Source organism: Acinonyx jubatus, chromosome B3 (genome assembly GCF_027475565.1).
Source record: "Acinonyx jubatus isolate Ajub_Pintada_27869175 chromosome B3, VMU_Ajub_asm_v1.0, whole genome shotgun sequence".
In the NCBI taxonomy this organism is placed as follows: domain Eukaryota; kingdom Metazoa; phylum Chordata; class Mammalia; order Carnivora; family Felidae; genus Acinonyx; species Acinonyx jubatus.
Window position 1 is genome coordinate 59,988,613 of NC_069386.1, and position 21,447 is coordinate 60,010,059.

At 51.1% G+C, this 21,447-nt stretch overlaps 1 protein-coding gene and 1 long non-coding RNA gene across 6 annotated transcripts in view; one reads left to right on the forward strand and one right to left on the reverse strand.

The window, feature by feature from the left end:
• PLA2G4E (phospholipase A2 group IVE) overlaps positions 1-20,422 on the forward strand; it is a 56,879-nt gene extending 36,457 nt beyond the window's left edge. For all 4 annotated transcript variants that reach the window (XM_015064895.3, XM_053224126.1, XM_027067004.2 and 1 more), the window contains 16 exons: positions 134-174; positions 1,786-1,828; positions 2,682-2,745; positions 3,601-3,761; positions 3,862-3,948; positions 4,331-4,368; positions 6,494-6,629; positions 7,877-8,013; positions 10,552-10,774; positions 13,422-13,536; positions 14,053-14,190; positions 14,602-14,709; positions 15,249-15,452; positions 16,324-16,490; positions 17,736-17,919; positions 18,366-20,422. In XM_015064895.3, coding sequence (XP_014920381.2) covers positions 134-174; positions 1,786-1,828; positions 2,682-2,745; positions 3,601-3,761; positions 3,862-3,948; positions 4,331-4,368; positions 6,494-6,629; positions 7,877-8,013; positions 10,552-10,774; positions 13,422-13,536; positions 14,053-14,190; positions 14,602-14,709; positions 15,249-15,452; positions 16,324-16,490; positions 17,736-17,919; positions 18,366-18,586 — 2,067 coding nt within the window. In that variant the 3' untranslated portion in view covers positions 18,587-20,422. The remainder of the gene's footprint in view (positions 1-133; positions 175-1,785; positions 1,829-2,681; positions 2,746-3,600; positions 3,762-3,861; positions 3,949-4,330; positions 4,369-6,493; positions 6,630-7,876; positions 8,014-10,551; positions 10,775-13,421; positions 13,537-14,052; positions 14,191-14,601; positions 14,710-15,248; positions 15,453-16,323; positions 16,491-17,735; positions 17,920-18,365) is intronic.
• Positions 1-21,196, reverse strand: part of LOC128315966 (uncharacterized) — a 30,601-nt gene extending 9,405 nt beyond the window's left edge. The window contains exons 1-3 of one of the 2 annotated variants that reach the window (XR_008299225.1): positions 21,048-21,196; positions 20,437-20,676; positions 19,737-20,315 (exon numbers count right to left, since the gene is read on the reverse strand). This is a non-coding gene — a long non-coding RNA (uncharacterized LOC128315966). Of the gene's footprint in view, positions 1-19,736; positions 20,316-20,436; positions 20,677-21,047 lie in introns of those variants that run through there. The other variant, XR_008299224.1, reaches the window with a different exon arrangement.
• Positions 21,197-21,447: the final 251 nt, after the last annotated feature.

The window sequence follows — 21,447 nt, forward strand, 5'->3', positions numbered from 1 at the left end:
TGTCCAAGGTGCTGAGCCCCTTGGGAAGTCAGGAGAGCAATGGGAAGCGGGGAGTAGAAGCTAAAGGGGCATGTTCTGGGGAAGACAGGTACAGCCCCAGCTCACAGCTGCCTTCCTTTTATCCCTCTGCCAGGGCATGGAAGAGCTGGAGGTAGAGTTCCTGCTGGAGGAGAGGTGAGTAGGTCCCAGCCCCGTAAGACCCCACTGAAGTCCTCACTCCCCAGTGGCTCCAGGCACAAGCATTTCAGAGCCTAGTCTGCCTTTTTGCTGCCCTCCCCTCTTCCACACTTACCCCTGACACCCCACAGGGTGCATCAGAATCGCTTGAGGGCTTCTAAATACTATAGGTGCCCGGGCCCCGCCCCTACCCACCCTATTCTACTGACATCAATATGGCTTCAAAGATTAAGAATTCTGGCCAAATTGCCTGCCTCAGCTCCCTTGCATTCCTGAGAGTGGCCTCTGGGAAGGATTCCTGCCACATGGTGATGGGGCCTCATAGATGCCAGGCTGAAAAAGAGGTCAGGACCAGGGTGTCTCATCCTCAACCCCAAATTATTAGAATAAGCTCCCCCAAACCCTGGCCTGAAGCAGCCTCTCCCCCTCTGCACCCAACTCTAGAATCACATCAAGAGGATGCTCAGGCCCAACATATGGGGTTATTTCCCAACATTTTCAATTAGGAAAATGACCCAGGTCTCGGAGATACGACTATGCTGGGAACTCAAGTAGAATTAGGCCCCAGAGCTGGAAGATAGGAAAGAGAAGAGGACAAAGAGAGGAGGGGGGAAGGGAAAGGGAAGGGGAGGGGAGAAGTCTGCTCAGGATGGTAGTGTGCCTTGTGATTGGGCAAACTGGGCAGCTGACTCCTCTCCATAGCCTTGGTAGAGCTGAGCACCACACCCTCCCCACCCCACTGCCACCCCTGCCATCTTAGGATCTGCAGAGGAGCAGGGGGGAGGGTAACAAGAAGGCTTATCAAACTCCACTCCAACAGTCCTCTGCCTAGGGGCTCTTGGAACTCTTTGGGGTGCCTCATTTCCCATCAACAGCTGATTGACAAATCAAAATCAACTCTGTTTCCCATTGAAGAAAATCTGGGCTCCCTCCTCCAGTTCTTGATTTAACAAGACTTTTAGGGGGGAAAATTCCTTATAGCTTGCGAAATGAAACATGTCACAATTGGTAATAAGAGTTGATCTGGAGACACAGTCATCTTGGGCCTAATTTTGGCAAGGGAGGCTGTGGACTCCCCTAGACTAATTGTAACCTTGGAGGCTTATGTTCCTGACTTTATAACATGAAGACATTTCATATTCACCAGGCCCCTCTCTAGCTGGGTCATAAGTGTTTGTTAAATGCATGAATTAAATAAAGCGCAGACAGGAGAATGGGTCATTTTTGCCACCAGAACTATTTACTGCATCTGTTGCAGCTGGTGAGCTCAGGCCCCTCCCTGCTGCTACCTATTTATCCTCATAGTTCCCTACAGCTGGGCATAAAGAAGCGTTATCCCTGAAGAAAAAAAAAAAAGAAAGGAAGGAAATAAAGAAAGGAAGAAAGAAAAGAGGAACTCTTTTCCTTCCATCCTATACATTTATTTTTTTCCTATTCTATTTAAAATGTTTGCCACTTTTTTCCTTGACAACCCGCAGAGCTAATGTTTCTTAAGCTGCTATTTTTCATAAATTTTCATTATTGACCCTATTTAGGTTTTTCAACACCTTTGTGAGAAACCAGGCAAGAACGCTATAACTGACAGGGAGTTCTCATTTTGTTTTCCAGTCCCTTTCCACCTGAGACCCTCGTCACCAACGGCGTGCTGGTGGTAATTGTCCTTCCAGGTGCCTGTAGCTCCAGAGGCCTCATAGGGCTGCTGCTCCCAGGGGAACAGAAGCTGAGCCCCTGTCCCGGAGGCCGCCAGGAGTCAGACTAACTAAAGCAGGCCAATGGGGGGCTTGGATGGGTGGGGCAGGGACTGGGCCCCTGCTTCTGGGGAGGAGGGAGCTGGGGCATCCATACCCTGGCCCAGCATCCTGTGTCCCACAAGGATGACCCCTCCCCTTGGGAGGTTCCCCAGTAAAAGCACCCACTTGGAAGCAGCCTCCTCCCAGAATCTGTCTCTGTCCCATTTCCCCCCAGCTCCGATCCCTCTATAAGCACAAGCTCAGTATTTAAAAGATTTTCATAATTCAGCTCTTGGTACAGCCATCTCAGTTAAATGCATCTAAAGACTTAGGATTCAAGAAGATCTCCCCACCCCCACCCCACCGCCAAATCAGCCTTTGGGAGTTCGTGGTAAAGGAATTTGACTTTTAGAAGAATGTTTTGTTGGAAGTTCTCACTTCCAAAGCTCACAGTGGAATGTTCCCTCTTTTTATTTTGGATCAAATCCCTCAGGTTCCATCCCTGACCTGTAGCTGAGAACATGGCCCCTAGTAAACGGTGACCCTACATCCTAGATTTTTCAGGACAGCTTCATTTTCAAACACTCCATCTCTTAAGGAGATGAGAAACCTTGACTGGGTTCAGAAAATGTGGTCAGCACCATTGTTCCCTGGAGTCAGCCCCAAATCAGCCCAGCGCTGAATTTATCCCCTCATTCTTCATCTCCTCCCTTTGGCTTGGCAGAGGGAGGACGCAGCTTGTGACCAGATGGACTCTCCCTTCCTTTGTTTCAGTCTCGACAAGTCTCCTGCCTAGAGGTTCATGCAGAATGCAAGAGGCAGAAGAAGAGCAGGAAAAGTGAGTCCTTTGACCCCCGCTGCTGCAGCGGGGTGGAGGGGGGAACAGGTAGTCTTTCTTCCCACCGCTGCCCTAGGCTCAGTCAGGACTGAGCCTGGCTGGGACTCCTCGGGATCACACCACCCTCAGGGGCCATGAACTCCGCCCCCTCCCCTGCTCTGGAAGGAGCATGCTCTTCCACGTGCCCACATGACCCTCAGAACCTCTCAGGCCTGATGAGCGCCCTGGGCTGACGTCAGAGGCACATCCCTGCCCACTGTGCCCACACCGGTCTGCAATGCACTCCTGCCAGACCAGGGGTTCCTGGGTCAGTCAGGCACTGGCAACACCTAGGGCCCCTCTAGCTGCACCCCTTCCTCTGGTCAGATTATAATTCATGGAGGGTCCTAGAATTTTATGGCTGGCAGGAACCAAAGAGATCCACAATTACAAGACTCTTCAGTTCACCGCACCACCCCATCTCACCCACTCAAGTCTTCCAGTCCTGTCCCAAGAGAGGAGAGCAGCCTGGGCACACAGACATGGGGAAGGGTGGGGGAGAAGGACCCACACGCCCGAACGGGCAGAGCGGTGAGGTCCTGCTTCCAATGTAGTAGGAGAGGGACCAGTCCAGAGGACTCAGTATCTCAGGGCTTTCTGGGAACCTTATTTGTCAGCACCACACACAGCCTTGTTAATTGCAGATTCCTGGGATCTGCGTGGCCCTACAGAGTAAGACTCTGAGGCATTTTAACCAGGGCCCTGGATGCTTGTAAACCCCCGTCCTGGGTTCCTCCAGCTCGGCATTTTCCTGATCCAGGCTGGGGGTGGGGGAAGGGGCTTCTAGGGGCTCAGGCCCGTTGTCCTCTCTTCCAGTGAAGGACCTCCTGGTGACAGTAAAGGAGTCCTTCGAGCACACCCAGCGCGTCTCACACTGCCAGGAGCCCTGCTGCCCGAACCTGGCCTGCTTCCACTACCCCAAGTACTTCCAGCCCCAGATGCACGTGGAAGTGCCCAAGAGCCAGTGGAGCTGTGGGGTACAGACCAGTGGCAGTGGGGGTGGCGTAGGGCACCGGTGCGGATGGGGCTGCCAGAGGAGCCCCTCACCCCCCTCACAGAACCCGCCTATCCTTCCAGCCCTGCTGCTGCTGTGCGCGCAAGAACAGCCCTGTCTGCCAGCCTCTCGATTGCCTTCCTGACGGCCAGGCGGTGACCCTGCCGGTGGTAAGGGCCCGGGTGTGAGAAGGGGCCCCTGAGCAGCTTAGCCCGAAGCTCCTGCGGCAGACAGATGGGGGGAGCCTGGGGGGTGGTGATGCGTGGGGGTCTCTCAGGTGGGACAGAGGAGTTTTGGAGGAGTAGGAGGCTGTAAGCCGCAGCAGGGAACCAAAGAGAATGTGTAGAGGCTGAAAGAAGGATCGCAGAGGGAATCCAGAAGAGGGAATGAGGGGAGCTTGTGCGTGCATGTATGTGTGTATGTACCTATCTGTGTGCACATGTTTGTTCTGAGTCAAGTCAGGATGGACAGTATGGTGAGACTCCACTTTGTCAGTTAGGACCACTTGGCTCTAAGTTGTCTCTGCAAAGCTGTTCATCTTTCACTTCCCAGGGTGAGAACTGTGAGTTACACGTGAAGTCTACACCCTGGTAAAGTACCCTCTTTCTGTCTGCCCCTCTTTTTCATCTTAGGGGGTAAAATGTGGTTTTGAATTGCATGTCCATGATGGCTAAGGAGGTTGAGCATCTTTTCGTGGGCTTTTTGGCCATTTTTATATCTTTTTTGGAGAAATGTCTCTTCTCCAAATACTTTGTCCATTTTTTAAAATTGGTTATTTACCTTTTATTGTTAAGTTGTAAGAGTTCTTTTTATATTCTGGATATAAGTCCCTTATCAGATATATGATGTGCAAATATTTTCTCCTATTCTGGAGGTTGTCTTTTTACATTCTTCTTGTTTATCTGGAGAGAGAGAGAGAGAGAGAGTGACAGAGAGCAAGTGAGCGAGAGCGAGCATGCATGTGCAGAATCTTAAGCAGGTTCCATGCCCAGTGCAGAGCCCAAAATGGGGCTCGATCTCACAACCATGAGATCATGACCTGAACTGAAATCAGGAGTTGAATGCTTAACGAACTGAGTCGCCCAGGCACCCCTGTCTTTTTACATTCTTGATAATGTCCTTGGAAGCAAAGACGTTTTTAACTTTGTGAAGTCCACAGTGTATCTACATTTTTTCTTTTGTCACCCGTGCTTTGGGTGTCAGATTTCAGAAACCATTACCTAATCCAAGGTCATGAAGATTTACTCCCATGTTTTCTTCTAGGGGTTGTATACTGTTAGTTCTCACACTTAGGTCTATGACCGATTTTGAGTTATTGTATACATTCAGCAGGAAATAGGGATCTGGCTTCATCCTTTTGCATGTGCATGTCCAGTTGTCCCTCTCCCATTTGTTGAGAAGACTATTCTTTCCCCCTTTAAATTGTCTTGGCACCCTTGTCAAATATCAAGTGACCATTTACAATTTGATTAGCCCTTGGACAAGTTATTTAACGTCTCTAGGTCTCAGTTTTTCTCATCTGTAAACTGGAGCAAAACCAAGAATACTGTCCACTCTTGCCTTGCTCTGAGGATCCAGTGAACACGTGTCCAGAGAACACATGTGAAGTACTCAGTGATCTGTCTGACAAGGGGGACACTCAGCAAATATCAACTGCTGTTGTTTTGTTATTTAGTTTTTGTCGAGGCCAAGGAAGGAGTTATTTCCTCACAGTTGTGTCTCTAGGACTATGCTTGACATGGAGGAAACACAACGGCAGAGCTCCCAGGCTCTGCCTTCCAGGACATGTGATCTGGTTAGTGAGTCAGGCTGCTAAGATTCAGGTCAGAAATTGTCAAGGTCCCTTCACCCAGAACCCCTGGGGAGCTGAACCTGAGAACACAAGAGATATAAGTAGGCAGATGGAAGAAGCTTCTGGTGAAGGCAAGGGCTGCACAAAGGCTCAGAACTGGGACTACTTCTGGGCTCTGAGAGTCAACAGACCTCTTCTAAGAAGCAGTAAAAAGTGAGGTTGGACAGACCAGGTAGGGTCTTGACTGCCAGGCCAGGAGCCTGAACTTGTCCAGGGCAGGGATGTGAAAAATAAGGCAACTGTTGGACATGTGGAAGCAGCTCCTGCCCCACCTGCCTTGTGGGCCTGTAGGGGTGATAGGGTAACATCAGGACTATAAAGGGCTTTTGTCAGTTTCACAAACACACAGAAAGAGTATTAACTCCAGGAGCAGGAAGAACTTACCGAAGAATGAGAGCTCCACAGGAAATCCCTTACTGTAGAGCCTGGACCACAGGGATTGGCCACAAGGATCTCAGGGCTCCTTGTTACCCACATCTGGCCTCAGGTTACCTGGGGGTAACCTCAAGTAACCTGGTGGTATCCCTCAAGATACCGCGGGGAAGCCTTTCTGGAGTTTCCAAATCGTGCTGAAGAGGCAGGGTTTCATCGAGTCCCTGATTTTGTCGAGGACCTGTTGAGAGTGCATCACGTAAGGCTTTAGGGGCTGCTCGTTTGTCAGTCTCACTAAGTGCTGAAGACAGAATGGGAGTTAAGCATGGTTAGCCCCATTTTACAGATGAGAAGGCAGAGGCCCAAGGTCACAGAGGTGGTATAGGGCAGAACCAGGCTTCAAGCCTATGTTCAACTGACCCCAAAGCCATGTCTTCTCCATAGTAGTGAAATCTATAGGACCACTTAGCCGAGGCCCTCTGTCCCCGTAGCCCCCAGACGCTTGACGTGCGGCTGGGCTTCAGCCTATGCCAGGCAGAGCTGGAGTTTCTGCAGAAGCGGAAGGTGGTGGTGGCCGAGGCACTGAAACAGGTGTTGCAGCTGGAGGAGGACCTGCATATGGACGAGGTGGGTAAGCAGAGGTCTGCCGGCCCGGCTCAGTCCCCCTCTGAACTGAGCTGGTCCTCCAACACTGCTCCTTGCCAGCCACCCCCCAAGCCCTCCTTTGCCCCAGGGTGGCCTTGGCACTGCCTTTCCCGGGTGCCCAGCTGAGGGCTGTGCTGGAGGTGATTCAGTTGTGTGTTTGCAAAGGGAAGGGAGGGCAAAGCGGAGACAGAAAGGAAGGAGCCCCAGTGGCCCCTCCCCATGCACTAACAGGTCCTGAGGTCCTTACACAGGGACAAAATGGCCCCTCGCAGCCAGGAAACATCTGAAGCTCTAACACCTCCCCCCAAAAGGCTCTGGGCTTTGTTCTTCAATTCTCCCTCCCTGCAAACATGCACAGATACAGGACCTCCAGAAAGAACAGCAGTCAGAAGCCCCAGAGAAGCAGCTTCCCCTCACTGGGCCAGCTTCTTCCCATGGGGCAGACAGTGTGCCTTTGTCAGAGCCTTTGTCACCTTGCTGGTATGGACCAAGGCCCACATCCCCCTGGGCAGCAGGTCACCCTGCAAGTGCGGACTCCTGACGCTGACCCTGGGCGAGAGGATGAAGACCTCATGCCTGCGGAGGGCTGTGATGAGCCTTGAGGCGACAGAGGATCTTAAAATCCCCACTCAAAGACAGAGTACATCTTGCCAAATATCCTCCTCCCTGCCCTCCCATCTTTAGGGAAAAACTGCAAGGCATCTTAATCCTATATAAACCCAGAGGTGACACCCCTGCTCCTTCCCACATCAACAATTCATTGATTTCTGCTGTTATCAGTTATAGTATATGCTGAGCACATATTGTGTGCCGGGTCTGGGCCTGGTGTCCTAATATCATATGCTTCTCCAGAGGAAACCATTAGGGAATCGCACACTAGCTGGGTTCTGAAGCAAGTTACTCGGCCCTCTGGACCCCAGTGTCCTCGGCTGTTAACTGAGGACTAGACTAACAGCGTTAAGAACTCTTCTGGCCATGATGTTCTGATTGACCAAACTGTGTGAGGCTTCAGACCCTCACCAACTGTTGGTTTTGGAGCAAAGATCTAATCCTAGACCTACTGGGTGGCCCATCACTCTGAAAGGCCGTTTTCAGGCCACCCAAAGCCTCACTCTGGCTGTCCGTAGCCAGCTCTGCTTCCTCCATCGTTCTTTCTAAGCATTTGTCTGTCACTCCGTGTCATCTCCCACCCAGCATTGCCTCAGCAGTCTGCCTCTCTATGCTCCCAGGTACCATTGATAGCCATCATGGCCACTGGGGGTGGAACAAGATCCATGACTGCCATGTACGGCCACCTGCTGGGGCTGCAGAAGCTGAACATCCTGAACTGTGCCAGCTACATCACTGGCCTGTCAGGGGCTACCTGGTAAGGAGCTGGGTGCCACTGTCTGGTGGGGCCCAGAGAAAGCAGTAAATGGGCTGGCCTGGGGTCTCTGGTGAAGCTCTCCCCACCCCAAGGTAGAGGGACTCACAAAGACTGGGCAGCTCTACCACTTAGAGCTGTGTGACCTTGGGCAGAGGCTCGACTTCTCTGAGTCTCAGTTTTTGTATCTGTAAAGTAGGGATGACAATGGCACTGACCCCATGGGGTAGTTGTGAGAGCCTCTCCCAGTACCAGGTATCTTGAGGCTGTGGCAGGGACCCTGGAGCACGGTGGCCAGCTGTGAGTGAACCACTGCTGCCACTGACCCCATCCTGCCGGGAAGATGCATTGCCCTCTCCAGCCATGCCAAGTATCCCAGGCTGGGTGGAGCTGGCCCAGCTCTGGCTGCGCACACTTCGGCCCACCCCCCATCCTCGCCCCTCCCTCTGCCCTGGCGGCTTCCTCAGGCTCCTACCTCCTTGCTCTCTGCTGATGAGCAAGGAGAGCGAGCCCCCCAAGGTGAGGCCCACGTGACATCCACTTCTCCGTGGAAGTCTCAGTTCCTAGGGCCCACAATGCTTGTAGAAGCCCACAAAAATGTTTTACTTTCTTTTAAGATCAGGAAAAAAAAAAAAAGAACTTCTAGGATGAAGGAAATGTTTTAATAAATAACATTATTATATTTGTTTTTATACAGCAGTCATAAAACATAATTTTTAATGTCTTTATGGTGGAAGAGGCTCACTGATGCCATAACACAGCCCTGGTCCAGGGCGGCAGGGGCCCCATGACCACAACTGCATTTTCTGTCAGGGACTAATGGGCGTCTGAGCTCTCATTGTCCCAAGCTGGGCCCCTCATCCTGGAGGAGCTCTAGGTAACTTTCATTTGAGCAGTGGATATGAACTTGCCCTAGGAAAACCAAGGGCTGCTGGTGCATCAGAAACTCCGAGGCTTCAGCCCAGATGGGACAGAAGGATAGCTGACATTTATTGGCATTGCCCATGGGTGGTACATTAAGAGATAAATCCTGCTTCCATCAGGGTGGAGGGGAAGCTGTATCCTCCTGGCCCTGCTGGGCCAAGCAGAAGACTAGGAGGAACTTAAGGGGAAGGGGGGAACGGGGGAGGGTCTCCTGGCCTGGGGAAGCCCTGGAAAGTATTCTTTAAAATCAATCAAATAAATTTTTTTAAAAAACAATTAGGGGCACCTGGGTGGCTCAGTCGGTTAAGGGTCCAACTTCAACTCAGGTCATGACCTCGCAGTTCATGAGTTCAAACCCTGCGTCGGGCTCTGTGCTGACAGCTCAGAATCTGGAGCCTGCTAAGGATTCTATGTATGTGTGTCTCTCTCTCTGCCCCTCTCTCGCTCATGCTCTGTCTCTCAAAAAATTTAAAAATTTTTTAAACTTTTTAAATCAATCATTTATAATGGTTTTGAAAGCTTTTTAAACATGTAAAAGTAAGAATGAATCTTATGGAGAGCAGGGTTCTTTTTGTTGATGAAATCTCTTGACTAACCCCCACCTTCCCAGACCAGAAACAAGCCCTGTGAAGGAAGAGGCCACTACTCAGACAACAGTGAAGCCACAGACAAGGTCCCCCGTAGGATATGGGGTTCCTGGGTGCTGTCCTAACATAGACAGAAAGGTTGGGTCCAGGCCATGAAAAGGCAAAAATCCAGGGCTGGGGGGATCCCTGTGTTTGTTTCACTCTTTTACCACTGCCCACATATAAGTTAAGAAGAAGGGAAATAAATCTTTAGCCGGCATCATAATCATGGGAATTAATGTGGCAGAGTGGAAAGAGTCCAGGGTTTGGAATCAGCCACGCCTGGGTTCAAATGTTGGCCTCACCACTCCACGACCCAGCCCTTACTTTGTGCCAGCTACTGTTCTAACCACTTTAAATTGCATGAACTTGTATAATCTTCACATTAACTCTGTGAGGTTAGGTACAATTATCATAATTCTCTCCATTCCACAGATGAGGAAACTAATGTGAGGTGCAGTTAGATAACTTGCCCAAGATGACACAGCTAGTGAGTGACAGAGTCTGGGTTTGAACCAGGAAGACCTGGTTCCAGAGTCCTCGCTTTTTTTTTAATGTTTATTTTCTTTATTTTGAGAGAGGGAGAAAGAGAAAAAAGAGAGTGCATGGGGGAGAGGCAGAGGGAGAGGGAGAGAGAGAGTCCCGAGCAGGCTCCATGCTGTCAGTGCAGAGCCCAATGCAGGGCTTGATCCCATGGACCATGAGATCATTATCTGAGCTGAAATCAAGAATCAGATACTTAGCCAAGTGAGCCACTCAAGTGTCCCCAGAGTCTTCTTTCTTAAGCAACATGCTCTACCTGGCATGTGGTAGGCAGTGAGGAAAGGGTGGCCATTGTGACTATGAATAATAATGTTCACCCCTTTCCTCCAGGCTTCTGACCTGGTTGGTCAGGGTCTCCCGTGACCTGTCCACCTTCTCTCTGGCCAGGGTCTGGTGTTGATTGGTCCAGAGCTGGCTCAGTTCTCTCCCCATGCCTATCTGTCTCCAGGACCATGGCTACCTTGTACCGTGATCCTGACTGGTCCTCCAAAAACCTGGAGCCGGCCATATTTGAGGCACGGAGGCATGTGGTCAAGGACAAGATGCCTGCCCTATTCCCAGACCAGCTCTGCAAATTCCAGGAGGAGCTTCGGCAGCGCAGTCAGGAAGGCTACAAGGTCACCTTTACAGATTTCTGGGGCCTTCTGATTGAGGCCTGTCTGGGGGATGAGGTAGGTACTCAGCTTCTTCTGGGGTCCGACCTGCCCTGGCTGATGTCCAGCTCTCTTTCTTCATGAGGGGGAGTCTGTACTTCCATTTCAGCAGAAGGAAGTTAGGTTAGACTTGTAGATTCATCTTTGGACCGTAGGAAGCATGAGGTGCCCAAGTGCACGATGGAAGAAGACGGTGGGATTGTTTACACATACCCTGTGAGAGTATGACTGAGACCCTCATGGTGGGGATGGTGTAGGTACAGTCCTGCGGAGAAGAGTGTGTCTTCTGAGAGCCATGCGAAAGACACCAGGAGAGAAAATGGGGAGGGACCTGGAGGAGGCTGGCGAGTCATCAGACTGTGATACAAGTCTGACCCCAAGTGGAGGAAAGAGGGAAGAAGAGCTGGGTGGAAGCATCCTAGACTGCTGGTCCAGAAGGTTCAGCAAGGCTCTTGGAGAGTCTTCTGGACAAGTCATCTGTCAGAGGAGTTTTGTGCCCTCCGTGGGCATGCATGGGCCTGCCTCAGTATCCCTGATGTCAGTCAGAGGCTGGGAGCAGCCCAGTGGGAAGTGTGACCCCAGCACAAACTCAGTCATGGATTTCAGAGCATAGCAGCTGAGGTCCTTAGTTGAAGATATGCAATGCTCCTTCTCATGGCTACCACATGGAAGATGGGCCCAAGGAGGTTCCTTCTGCCCTGAGATCTAACAATCAGAGCACTACATGCCCAAGAAGGGAAGCAGTCTTTGTCAGGGCTCTCACCTGCTGTGAGAGCCATGTGGGTGGTGGTAGAGCAGTGGCATCCCCAGGGGTGCTGTGTTCTTGGACATCAGGGTGAGTTCAGCTAACACCCGGACCCTTCCAGCTGCACAGGCCCCAGGGAGGAGCCAACTTTGGCTGCTGCTTGGCCCTAAAGCAGAACTTTCCACCTAATTTCTATCCAGACCTGTGGTTCTCTGCCCCACTCCCAAAGGTATCTGAGGAGTTCTGAATTCAAAATAGAACTTGCCAGGAGACAGAAGGACGGCAAATTATTTTCTAGGAGGCTCCCTCTTCCAGAAAACCCAAACAATTTCAGAAACCAAGGATTACCTGAACCTCATCTTCAGAATGCATTCATTCCTTCGTTTTTTTCTGTCAACAAAATTAAGTGCCTCCTGCATGTCAGGGGGTTCAGAGTTGAGGCACTCAATAGCTTTTTTAAAAATGTTTATTTATTTTGAGAGAGAGAGAGAGCACAGGTGCCAGTTGGAGAGGGGCAGAGGGAGGAGAGAGAATCTCAAGCAGGCTCCACACTCAGCTCAGAGCCCAACACGGGTTGGGATCCATCAGCCTAGGATCCATGAGCCTAGGGTCATGACCTGAGCTGAAATGGAGAGTTGGATGCTTAACCAACTGAGCCACCCAGGTGCCCAGCGCTCAAAGCTTTTGATGGATCCCACTCACCGTCCCCCTCTTGATTACCCACCATCTAATCTGTCCTTATGAGTCAGGCAGAAGCTGAGGGTACTGGCTTTTGGATTCAGGCAGGATGGGGTTTAAATTCTGGTCCTGCTCTGTGCTGTTCCTTAAATGGGAATTATCTCAACAAGTGGTAGTTAATAATTCTAACTCTACTTAGTGCCCCATGTGCTGAGGAGGAAAAGCACCAAGGCTTTTGACAACAGAAGTATGAGTGTTGCCTGGCATTTGGTGTGGGAGGAGCCCAGTTTCCCCGGAAACAAGTCTAGGGTTGATGTTGGGAGATCTGTGCTCCTCCACTCTGGCCAAGGCAGGAGGCTCTTTCCTTTGGGACTGGGTTCTTCTCTGAGGCTATAGTTTTCTGTACTTCCAGGACAGTCAGCTCTGCCGTGCCCAGATCTCTGGGCCACTATGATGGGTACCCTGCTTGCCTTTCAAGGGAGGCCCAAGTGTTATTTGTCCCACACATATGTTTACCATCTCACGCAGGTTCATTGACCTTCACACACTTGAGTAACCGTGGATGGCCACCTAGCAGGCAGCTGCTTAGGGTCTAGGGTCAGAGCCTGGGCCTGTAAGACCTCAACTGGCCTTGTCTATACTGGCTGATTCATTCGGGAAGTGGCCTGTGGCCCTGGCTGATCTGCAGGTTCCCACTCTGATTTTGCAACACAGATCTCTGGGGACTAAGTGGGACTGTGGCCCATCTAGTGCACAGTTTTCCAAGCCTTTCATTTATTTTTTTTTAAAGCAGCTCTTTTTCCCCTCCCAAACAAATTTTATGAGAGGCATGCCAAGTAGATAAGAAAAATGGACTTGCTCGAGTTAAAGTGGGGTGGAAATTATGGGAATGAAGAGGGACAATGGTGGCCTTTTCCACCCCTACCTTTTTATTCTCTGGTCCTTGAGACACAAGGAGAACCCTGGGACTCCCAGGGACAGCCCTAAACGGCAGATTCAGTCCCACTCCTGTCCATATGTCTGGGATGGTGAATAGCCCAAGCGTGGGTGAACATTCTACGGGTGCATTTTAAGAGCAGCTTTGACCGGTGTAGCTGGGACCTGGACAGAGGTCTGGTGGGCTCAGGAGCCAGGAAATGGTCTGCTGGAGGTCCAAACTGTCCCCTTAATTCTGCACTGCCTCCAGGCGGCTTTGCTGCTTCTCCTTAACCATTTCATCCCCTTCCCCCCCACCCCCCACAGAGAAATGAATGCAAACTGTCAGATCAGCGTGCTGCTTTATCCCAGGGCCAGAACCCCCTGCCCATCTACCTCACCATCAATGTCAAGGATGATGTAAGCAACCAGGATTTCAGAGGTAACACTGGTGGCTAGAAATTTATAAGGGGGTCCCTTCTCAGCAAGCAAAGGTACCCAGCACACATACCCCGCCACCATAGTTTTGCCAACCTCTACATCAAAAGACTGCACTGACAACTGAAGAAATTGACTTTACTACCCCTTCTGTGTAGATGGATCAGTCTGGTGGGGTCTTGTGGCTTTTCTAGGAGCAGAGGTTTGATGGATAGGGAAGAGGTTCTACATATTTCTTAAGCTGCCCAAAAGGAGGGACTCTAGAGACCTGCCCTATTTTGAGGTCAGTTGTGGTCTCCTTTTATCCAATTTGGTGGAGCAAATGAGCCATTGCAGGCTATAAAGTAGAGTCGTGCCCTGCCGGCAGAGGCTGGTCGCGGGCACCCCCATGTGCCCTGCGAGGGAACTGCAGCCTGGTCCCAGGCCCCACGAGGTCCAGGACCCCGTAGAAGCGGTGAGGAGGCGGGACGGGGTTGTCCAAGCCTGACACTGACACCCTGCCCTGTGGCTTCGTGTGCAGAGTGGTGCGAGTTCTCCCCCTACGAAGTGGGCCTGCAGAAGTACGGCGCCTTCATCCCCACTGAGCTCTTTGGATCCGAGTTCTTCATGGGGAGGCTGATGAAAAGGATCCCAGAGTCAAGGATGTGCTACATGCTAGGTGACTCCTGGCATCCAAGGCCCAGGGGCAGGCCCTCTCCCACCGCCCTCCCCATGCTGGGCAAACCACCCCCCCTCCTCCCCCCCCACCCACCCGCGCAGGCCCCATGCTGGGCAGGCCCCGCCTTTGAATTAGAGGAGTGACAGGGAAGCCTGCTCTGTTCCCCCAGGATCTTGTCCTGGGTGCTGCTGCCGATTTGGGTTATCCTTGAGCATGTGACCCTCCTGCATTTGCCAGCAAGCCCTCATCAGTCCCGTGTGTCCAGCTGCCCTGTGGGGAGAGGGAAATCAAAGTCTATCCCACCTCCTGAGCAGCCTGACTGGAAGGGAACATCAAGGCCAAGGTAGAAACAGTCAGTGTCTGGATGGGGGCTCTGGGATAGAACTGCTCACGGCTGGCCTTGGTCCCTAGGTTTGTGGAGCAGCATCTTCTCCCTGAACTTGCTCGATGCCTGGAATCTGTCCCATACCTCAGAGGAGTTTTTCCACAGGTGGACGAGGGATAAAGTGCACGACATCGGTGGGTGACCAACTGGCTTCCCCTGTTGCTTGGGCGATGGGGGAGGGAAGGATCACAAACTGAGGACCAGTCCACCTGCCATGTGTTTTAGCATCACCTCTGGTTCGCAGAGATGAGAAGGCAGCTAGGGATAGGTCTTCCCTGCCCAGAGGGGAGAGCCATCGAGGCCTATTCACAAGCTTCAGGGGCCAGCTGTGGCCTGATGGGGGTTGGGGGAAGGGCTGGCAGAGTGGCACAGGGCCCAGGAGAACTAAGGGGTTAGGGATCTATGAGCAAAGTTAAAGGTGGCTCTTCCAGATTCCCTATCCTCTCTGGGACCCCGCCCCCCTTGCCTGTCATCACCCCTCATCTCCATTATGCTTCCCCTGTTCTCTGTCTGGGTCCTCCTGGCCAAGGCCTTAAAACTTAGGCAAGGAAGGTATGAGCTGCACTTACAGTGGCTGACCTCTGGGTGCCAGGTAACAATGCATGGCTTCACCTGGGCCATCTGGGGACCCCAGGTCTTGTGACCTGCCTTCTCTCCTCCCTCTCCCCTGCAGAAGATGAGCCACTCCTGCCTGAAATCCCCAAATGTGATGCCAACATCTTGGACACCGCAGTGGTGATCCCAGGGTCCTGGTTGTCCAATACTTTCCGCAGCATCCTCACCCATAGGTCCTTCGTGTCTGAGTTCCACAACTTCCTGTTGGGGCTGCAGCTGCACACCGACTACCTCCAGAACAGCCAGTTCTCCATGTGGAGAGGTAACCGTCCTGGCTGCTTGCCTGCCTCTGCTTGGATAAAGGGGAAGTGCATGTTGAGGCTGCCCTGGAGAAAGGATGACAAAATCCCCCTGACCACGCTCATCAGGTTGGGTGGCAGTCTATCCCCATGGTGTATTCCATGTTTGGTGAGGCTGTGAACGGTAGGTGGAGCGGTGCTCCTATTTAATTAGTTGACTATGTACAACAATTTCAGCACGTAGAAGCTGGGACCCTGGTGGGGAAATGTGGGCCCTGAGTTTCTTCAGTTGTGCTCTGGGGGCACCTTTTAGTGTGAATGGTGCCTTAGAGGTGGGCAGGGGTGGCCCAGCTCAAGAATCCCCCACATGGCGAGCGGCAGAGCCAGGTCTTAAACTGTGGTCGTGCAATTTCAACTCAGTGCGTCTCCCAGCGCCTCTGAGGCTCAAAGATTGACTTGCCACCATCATTTGTATTTTACTTGTCTGCAGCCTGCAAATGGCTGATTTGGCCTGGCCTGATGATCCTCATTCTCACTGTCTGGGGCAGAAAGGACAGCTCTGAGCCCAGGGTCTGTACTGATTTATAGGGTGTAAACCCTGTAAACCCTATAAACCCCTGCAACCCCACAAGCAACGTGGCTGAGTCAGAGTAGGTTTTCTATGTGTATCCCATAAAAGATTTGCAACAGCCCCAAGATAATGCCATTCTTCATCAGTCCACCCCAACAGGGCACTGTGACTCACCAGGCATCCTGGCTGCAAGCGGGAGGGTGGAAGGGCCAGTCCCAGGTGAAGGAGCTCCAGGCAGGGTATTAGGTCCCTACCAGGTGCCTGTGACCATCCTGAGATCATGGTGCCAGTGCATGATGGTAACTGGATATCTTGGCTTTCAGACACGGTGCTAGATACTTTCCCGAACCAGCTGACGGGGTCCGTGAACCATTTGTGCCTGTTGGACACTGCATTCTTTGTCAATTCCAGCTACCCGCCCCTCCTTAGGCCTGAGAGAAAAGTTGACCTCATCATCCACCTCAATTACTGTGCTGGGTCCCAGACAAAGGCAAGTGTAACAGAGAAAGTCTGCATGAGCAGAGCGCTGTGCCCCTTCTGAGACAGGCCACTGAACGAGCCCCATGAAGCTGGGAAATGGGAGAACACGCATTCCCCACAGGCCCAAAGACTTAGCATCGGAGAAACTCAAGCTTCTATGCCTGATATGAGGTTGGCTGTCCAAACCTCAGGGGAGGGCAGCCAGCTGACCTCCACATGCAGTGTGAGGTTTAAGTAGATTCGCGGAGCGAGTTCTAATTTTATTTCTGAGCAATTTTATTATCTGAGCATTTGCTGTATTTGGCAATTCTTAAGCTGCAAAAAAAAAAAAAAAAAAATTAAAAATAACCTTAATAGAGTCCGGTCAATTCTAAAGTTTTGTACCATTTTGAGAGCTTATGATGTCCTATTTTCAAAATAATCACATTGCCCCTTTCCCTAGAAAATATGACCCTCCATGTAATTATATTAGGAACAGGACCAGAGGTTTTTTATTTATTTTTCTCTATTTACCTTTGAAAAGTTCTCGCCTTTTAAGGGAAAGAAATTGTTTTTTGGTCTACTTTCATACAGTCCTATTCTGAAGCCCAGGAAAGGGAAGTATAGACCAATGATAAAGCATGACACCAATGACGATGACTTCAGTTTGTCAATGAGCGACAATGTATTTTCCTACACACGCTCTCACCTTATCTTTATACCAGCTCTTTGAGACAATGAAAAAACTGCTATTATTCCCATGTTACAGGTTTAGGAAACTGAGGCACAGAGAGTAGAAGTGGCTTGCTTATTATCACACAGCTAGTGAGCTTAGAACAGGGGGCAGAATGAAGGGGATTCTGATTCTCTCAGCCCACTTGCTCTTTCTGTGACATCATGTTTATAAAGATGCTTTTTCAGAGTCGGCCCTTTGTCAGTTCCCAGGGCCATGCACATCGCACAGGAGCCTGACCAGACATGGCTATCCCTGGTGTGGCTCCAGTCACCCTCAGGCTGCCACCCCCATCTACCCAGGTTGTGTTTGGGTGAAGCATCATTGAAAGGGCTCCATCCACCTTCAGAAGGAGCTTTCACTTGGACACAGACCAACCTACTGCCTCAGGCTCTTTGTTCTAAAAATAGCACAAACAGGCAGAGTAGTTGGAGACCTGAGTTGTTAGCAGGGGAAATCAGGAAGCTGGATCTAAGAAGTTCATGTTTCTTACCCACCCCCACCACTCTTAATACTCAAACATGTCCTCTTGTGATATTCCAGCCCATGAAACAAACCTGTGAGTACTGCTCTGTGCAGAATATCCCCTTCCCCAAATACGAAGTGCAAGAGGGGGACGAAAATCTCAAGGAGTGCTACCTGATAGAGAACTCCCAAGAACCTGATGCTCCCATTGTGATTTTCTTCCCACTCATCAATGACACCTTCCAGAAGTACAAGGCCCCAGGTAAGCCACCTCTGAGCTTGGCTCCCACCACCTGCTAGCCTTGGGCCAGGAGCTCCTATCTTTAGACTTGTGCAGTCTTTTGACTTTACTAACAGGAAAGCCTGGCTTAGCTCTAATCTGAGTCAACTGTGGCTTTAGGAAGAAAGAAAGCCCCCCACCCCTCCATGAGCCAGCAATGCCGTCTTCTACTCTTTTCAGTCATTCAGCATTTATTGACATCCAACTGTGTGCCTGGCACTGTGTCATGCCTGGGCGGCCCTAAGATGTGCAAGTCACATCCCTGCCCCTGAGGAGCTTGGAGGTGTGCGTGTGCGTGTGTGTGCATGTGTGTGCACGTTTTCATGCAGGTGTGTGCGCCCGTGTGGGCTGAGACAGGCCATAGGGAGAGATGCAGAAACAAGTCATTACAACCTTCCATGTATAGCAAGTGCTTCTGCTACCTCCAGGTGTGGAGAGGAGCCCCGAGGAGCTGGAGCAGGGCCACGTTGACATTTATGGCCCCAAAACTCCATATGCTACCAAGGAGCTGACATACACAGAGGCCGCCTTTGACAAGCTGGTGAAGCTCTCTGAGTACAACATCCTGAATAACAAAGACAAGCTCTTTCAGGCCTTGAGACTGGCGGTGGAGAAGAAGAAACGCCTGAAGAGCCAGTGTCCCTCCTAAGTCCTAGGGAGCCTCACCGATCCTGTGTCTGCTCCCATGGTCAGAGGCACGGAGCCCATCAGGGCTGACTGGCCCGCACACCAGCTCTGCTCTCTGGTGAGGGGTGCAGGCAGGCTGGCCCTGGCTTTCTATCAAAGAAATAAACATTTTTAAAAGTTGAGAGAGAGAGAGAGAAGGAGACAAAGGAAGATAACACAGACATGTGTTGGGATTTTATACCCAAGGCATTTTTTTAAACCTTTCCCTGCAGGGAAAAGGGCCCAATAGCCACAGGCTCCCACACATGTCCAAAGTGGCCTGAAGAAGAGGCTAGTTCCTAAGAAACTCGGCCTGCACAGTGGAGCTCAAAGCCCTCTCGACTCTACTGCTCTCTGCCTCCTGGCACGGAGGGCCTCCAGGAGTGCACAAGAGGACCTGAGGAACGCTCTGTGTTCTCTGGAAAAACAACTTTTTAAATTTAAGGCAATTATGTTCTTGTGATTTTTATAGGCTATGATATTTTGTGGTTTTCATTTTTATGAATCAGGGTATTAATAGATGGCGTGATGCTAGAAGATCTAGACAGAGTGCTAGATATCCTGGTCTCTTCAACAACAAAGCCAAACAGGTGACTGATGGGTTTCAGCAGCCCCCCTGCAGCCAATCAGAGCCCCAGGACTGGTGATTCCTGAGATCCCAACCACACAGCCCCATCTGGGCCCCCAGCTCCAATGAAATGCCAGGCAAAGCCCCAGTCTACAGCTCAGGTTCACGGAACAAGGATCTGGGATGCAGCTGAGGGACGTTTGAGTAGGTAAATGGATTCAGGCATCAGGCTGGCACTCGCTGACCAACCTGCTCCAGGAGCACCGCTGAATTCTCTTATCACCTTCCTCTCTGGTTTCCAGATGGGATTATTTATTTCTAAATGGGATTCCTCTTATTTATCATGTAAACACAATGGCCAGCACGTCCCACCTCTTGGAGAGTCACCCCCAAAAGAATGAAACTAGGAAGGATCAACCTTTAAACGACTCGGTTAGCCCTGAGGAAGAAGCCCATCCTTGTAGATGGTTTGCAGATAAATCACTGGGGAAAGGCCCAGGACACAGAAGCCCAATCAAAGTATCCAGGTCTCCCATCAGGCTGGGAACTTGACTAAAGAACTGTATAACCTGAGCCATTGAGATGTCCAAGCCGATGGAAGGTGTGCCCAGAAAGGCACGTGGTCCCAGCAAACATGGAACATAGGGCCCTCTTTCTTGGCCTCTATGCTCCCATAGGCAGTCCTTTGGTTGTTAGGAGATGGGTGACGATAAGTAACGAAAGTTTAGAAAAAGCAACTTCCAAAATACATCCTTGGTGGGCCACTGGTTAGAAATGCAGAACCTCAGGCCCCACCCCAGCTCTGCTGAATCAGAGTCTGCATTTTAAGGAGATTCTCACCTCCTCTCTGCTGCCCTTCCCCCAGACCCTCATCCCCATAATGGCTACACATATTAAATTTGAGCGGCGTGGACGCCGTACTCTCCTATAAGCTGGGAAAGCAGGAATTAATCAGCTCACCTGAACCACTGGTAAACAAGGCTTCCAGACCTGCAAAACCGGTCCCCACCCAGATAATGCCGACCCAGGACGCCACCCGTCTCCTCCACCAGAACAGCCAACAGCCTCCACTTTGACATCTTTTCTTTCCATCTGCAGCAAACGGGCTCTCTTTAAATTAGCAGAGTAGGTCAGGCCACAAGACCTGTGTGTTATAAGATGAAGGCAGCCCTGCCTTAGATTCATCAAAGTGTGAGGCTTATAAAACCATTGTATTATTTGAGCACAGAATAAAATGGCCATGTGAGTAAATGCCGTTGACTCACCTTCATTCATTATCTGGTGCTGCAAAACATGCCTAACTCCTGCCCTTGTCCCCGCCTGGGCTTCTCACACACCAAGGCCAGCCCGCGGCGTGAGAAGGCCGCCGTTTCTTCTGTTTTTAGGAAGCCATGTCAGCAACCAATGGGACACCGGCTCTCGCCCCCTGGTGCCCTTTGAGGTTCAGATGGTTTCAGGAAGCACTGAGCGAGCAGAAGGACAGGCAGCCGGCCCCAGCTGAGCACCTACGGAGCACAGCGGTCACTAAACAGCCTCTGCTTTCCAGGAACTTAGATTTGAATTGGGGCAGGGCAGGATGGGGTGGGGGTGGGGGGGGACATGACAAGATTTTTATATGAATTTGAGAAATTAAATAGTGACTTCACTTCTGAAACAATGCCGGCAACATCACAGAGCAGGAGAGGAGCCAGGACCGCACAAGGGATAAGGACAAAGTGTCATCGACCCTGACAGAGGCAAGGGTACAGTGGTGGGGAGGCCAGGGAGGCTCCCTCCTCAGACCCCCCACTCTCTGTCCATCATATACTTAAATAGAAAAAAATTAAATAAAAGTCCCCTCTCCCCCAGTGTCCGTCCCTGCTTGTCTCCCCTTTACCTTCCCAGGAGACCAGCCAGGATGTCATACTGCCACGCAGCTCAACCTGTCCCACGGCGGATGTTTTCTGTCCCTATTTCCCCACGAAAACACTTCTCCCCAAGGTCGCCAATGCCCTAATTACCAGATACACTGAGCCAAATGGCACCGGCCCTTTACAGGCCTTATCTTACTTGATTGTTCTCAATATTTGCCACCGCAGACCACTCCTCCTTCCTGAAACCCTCCCTTCCCACGGCTTCCTTGCCAACAACCATTCCATTCAGACCTGCCTGCAAATATTTATCACCCTCTCGCTACATGCCGGTCACTGTTGTAGGCCCTGGGACAATAAAAACGATTAACAATTGACCCCACACCTCAAGGAGCTTCCTTCTGGTCCCACGTAGGAGGGCTTCAT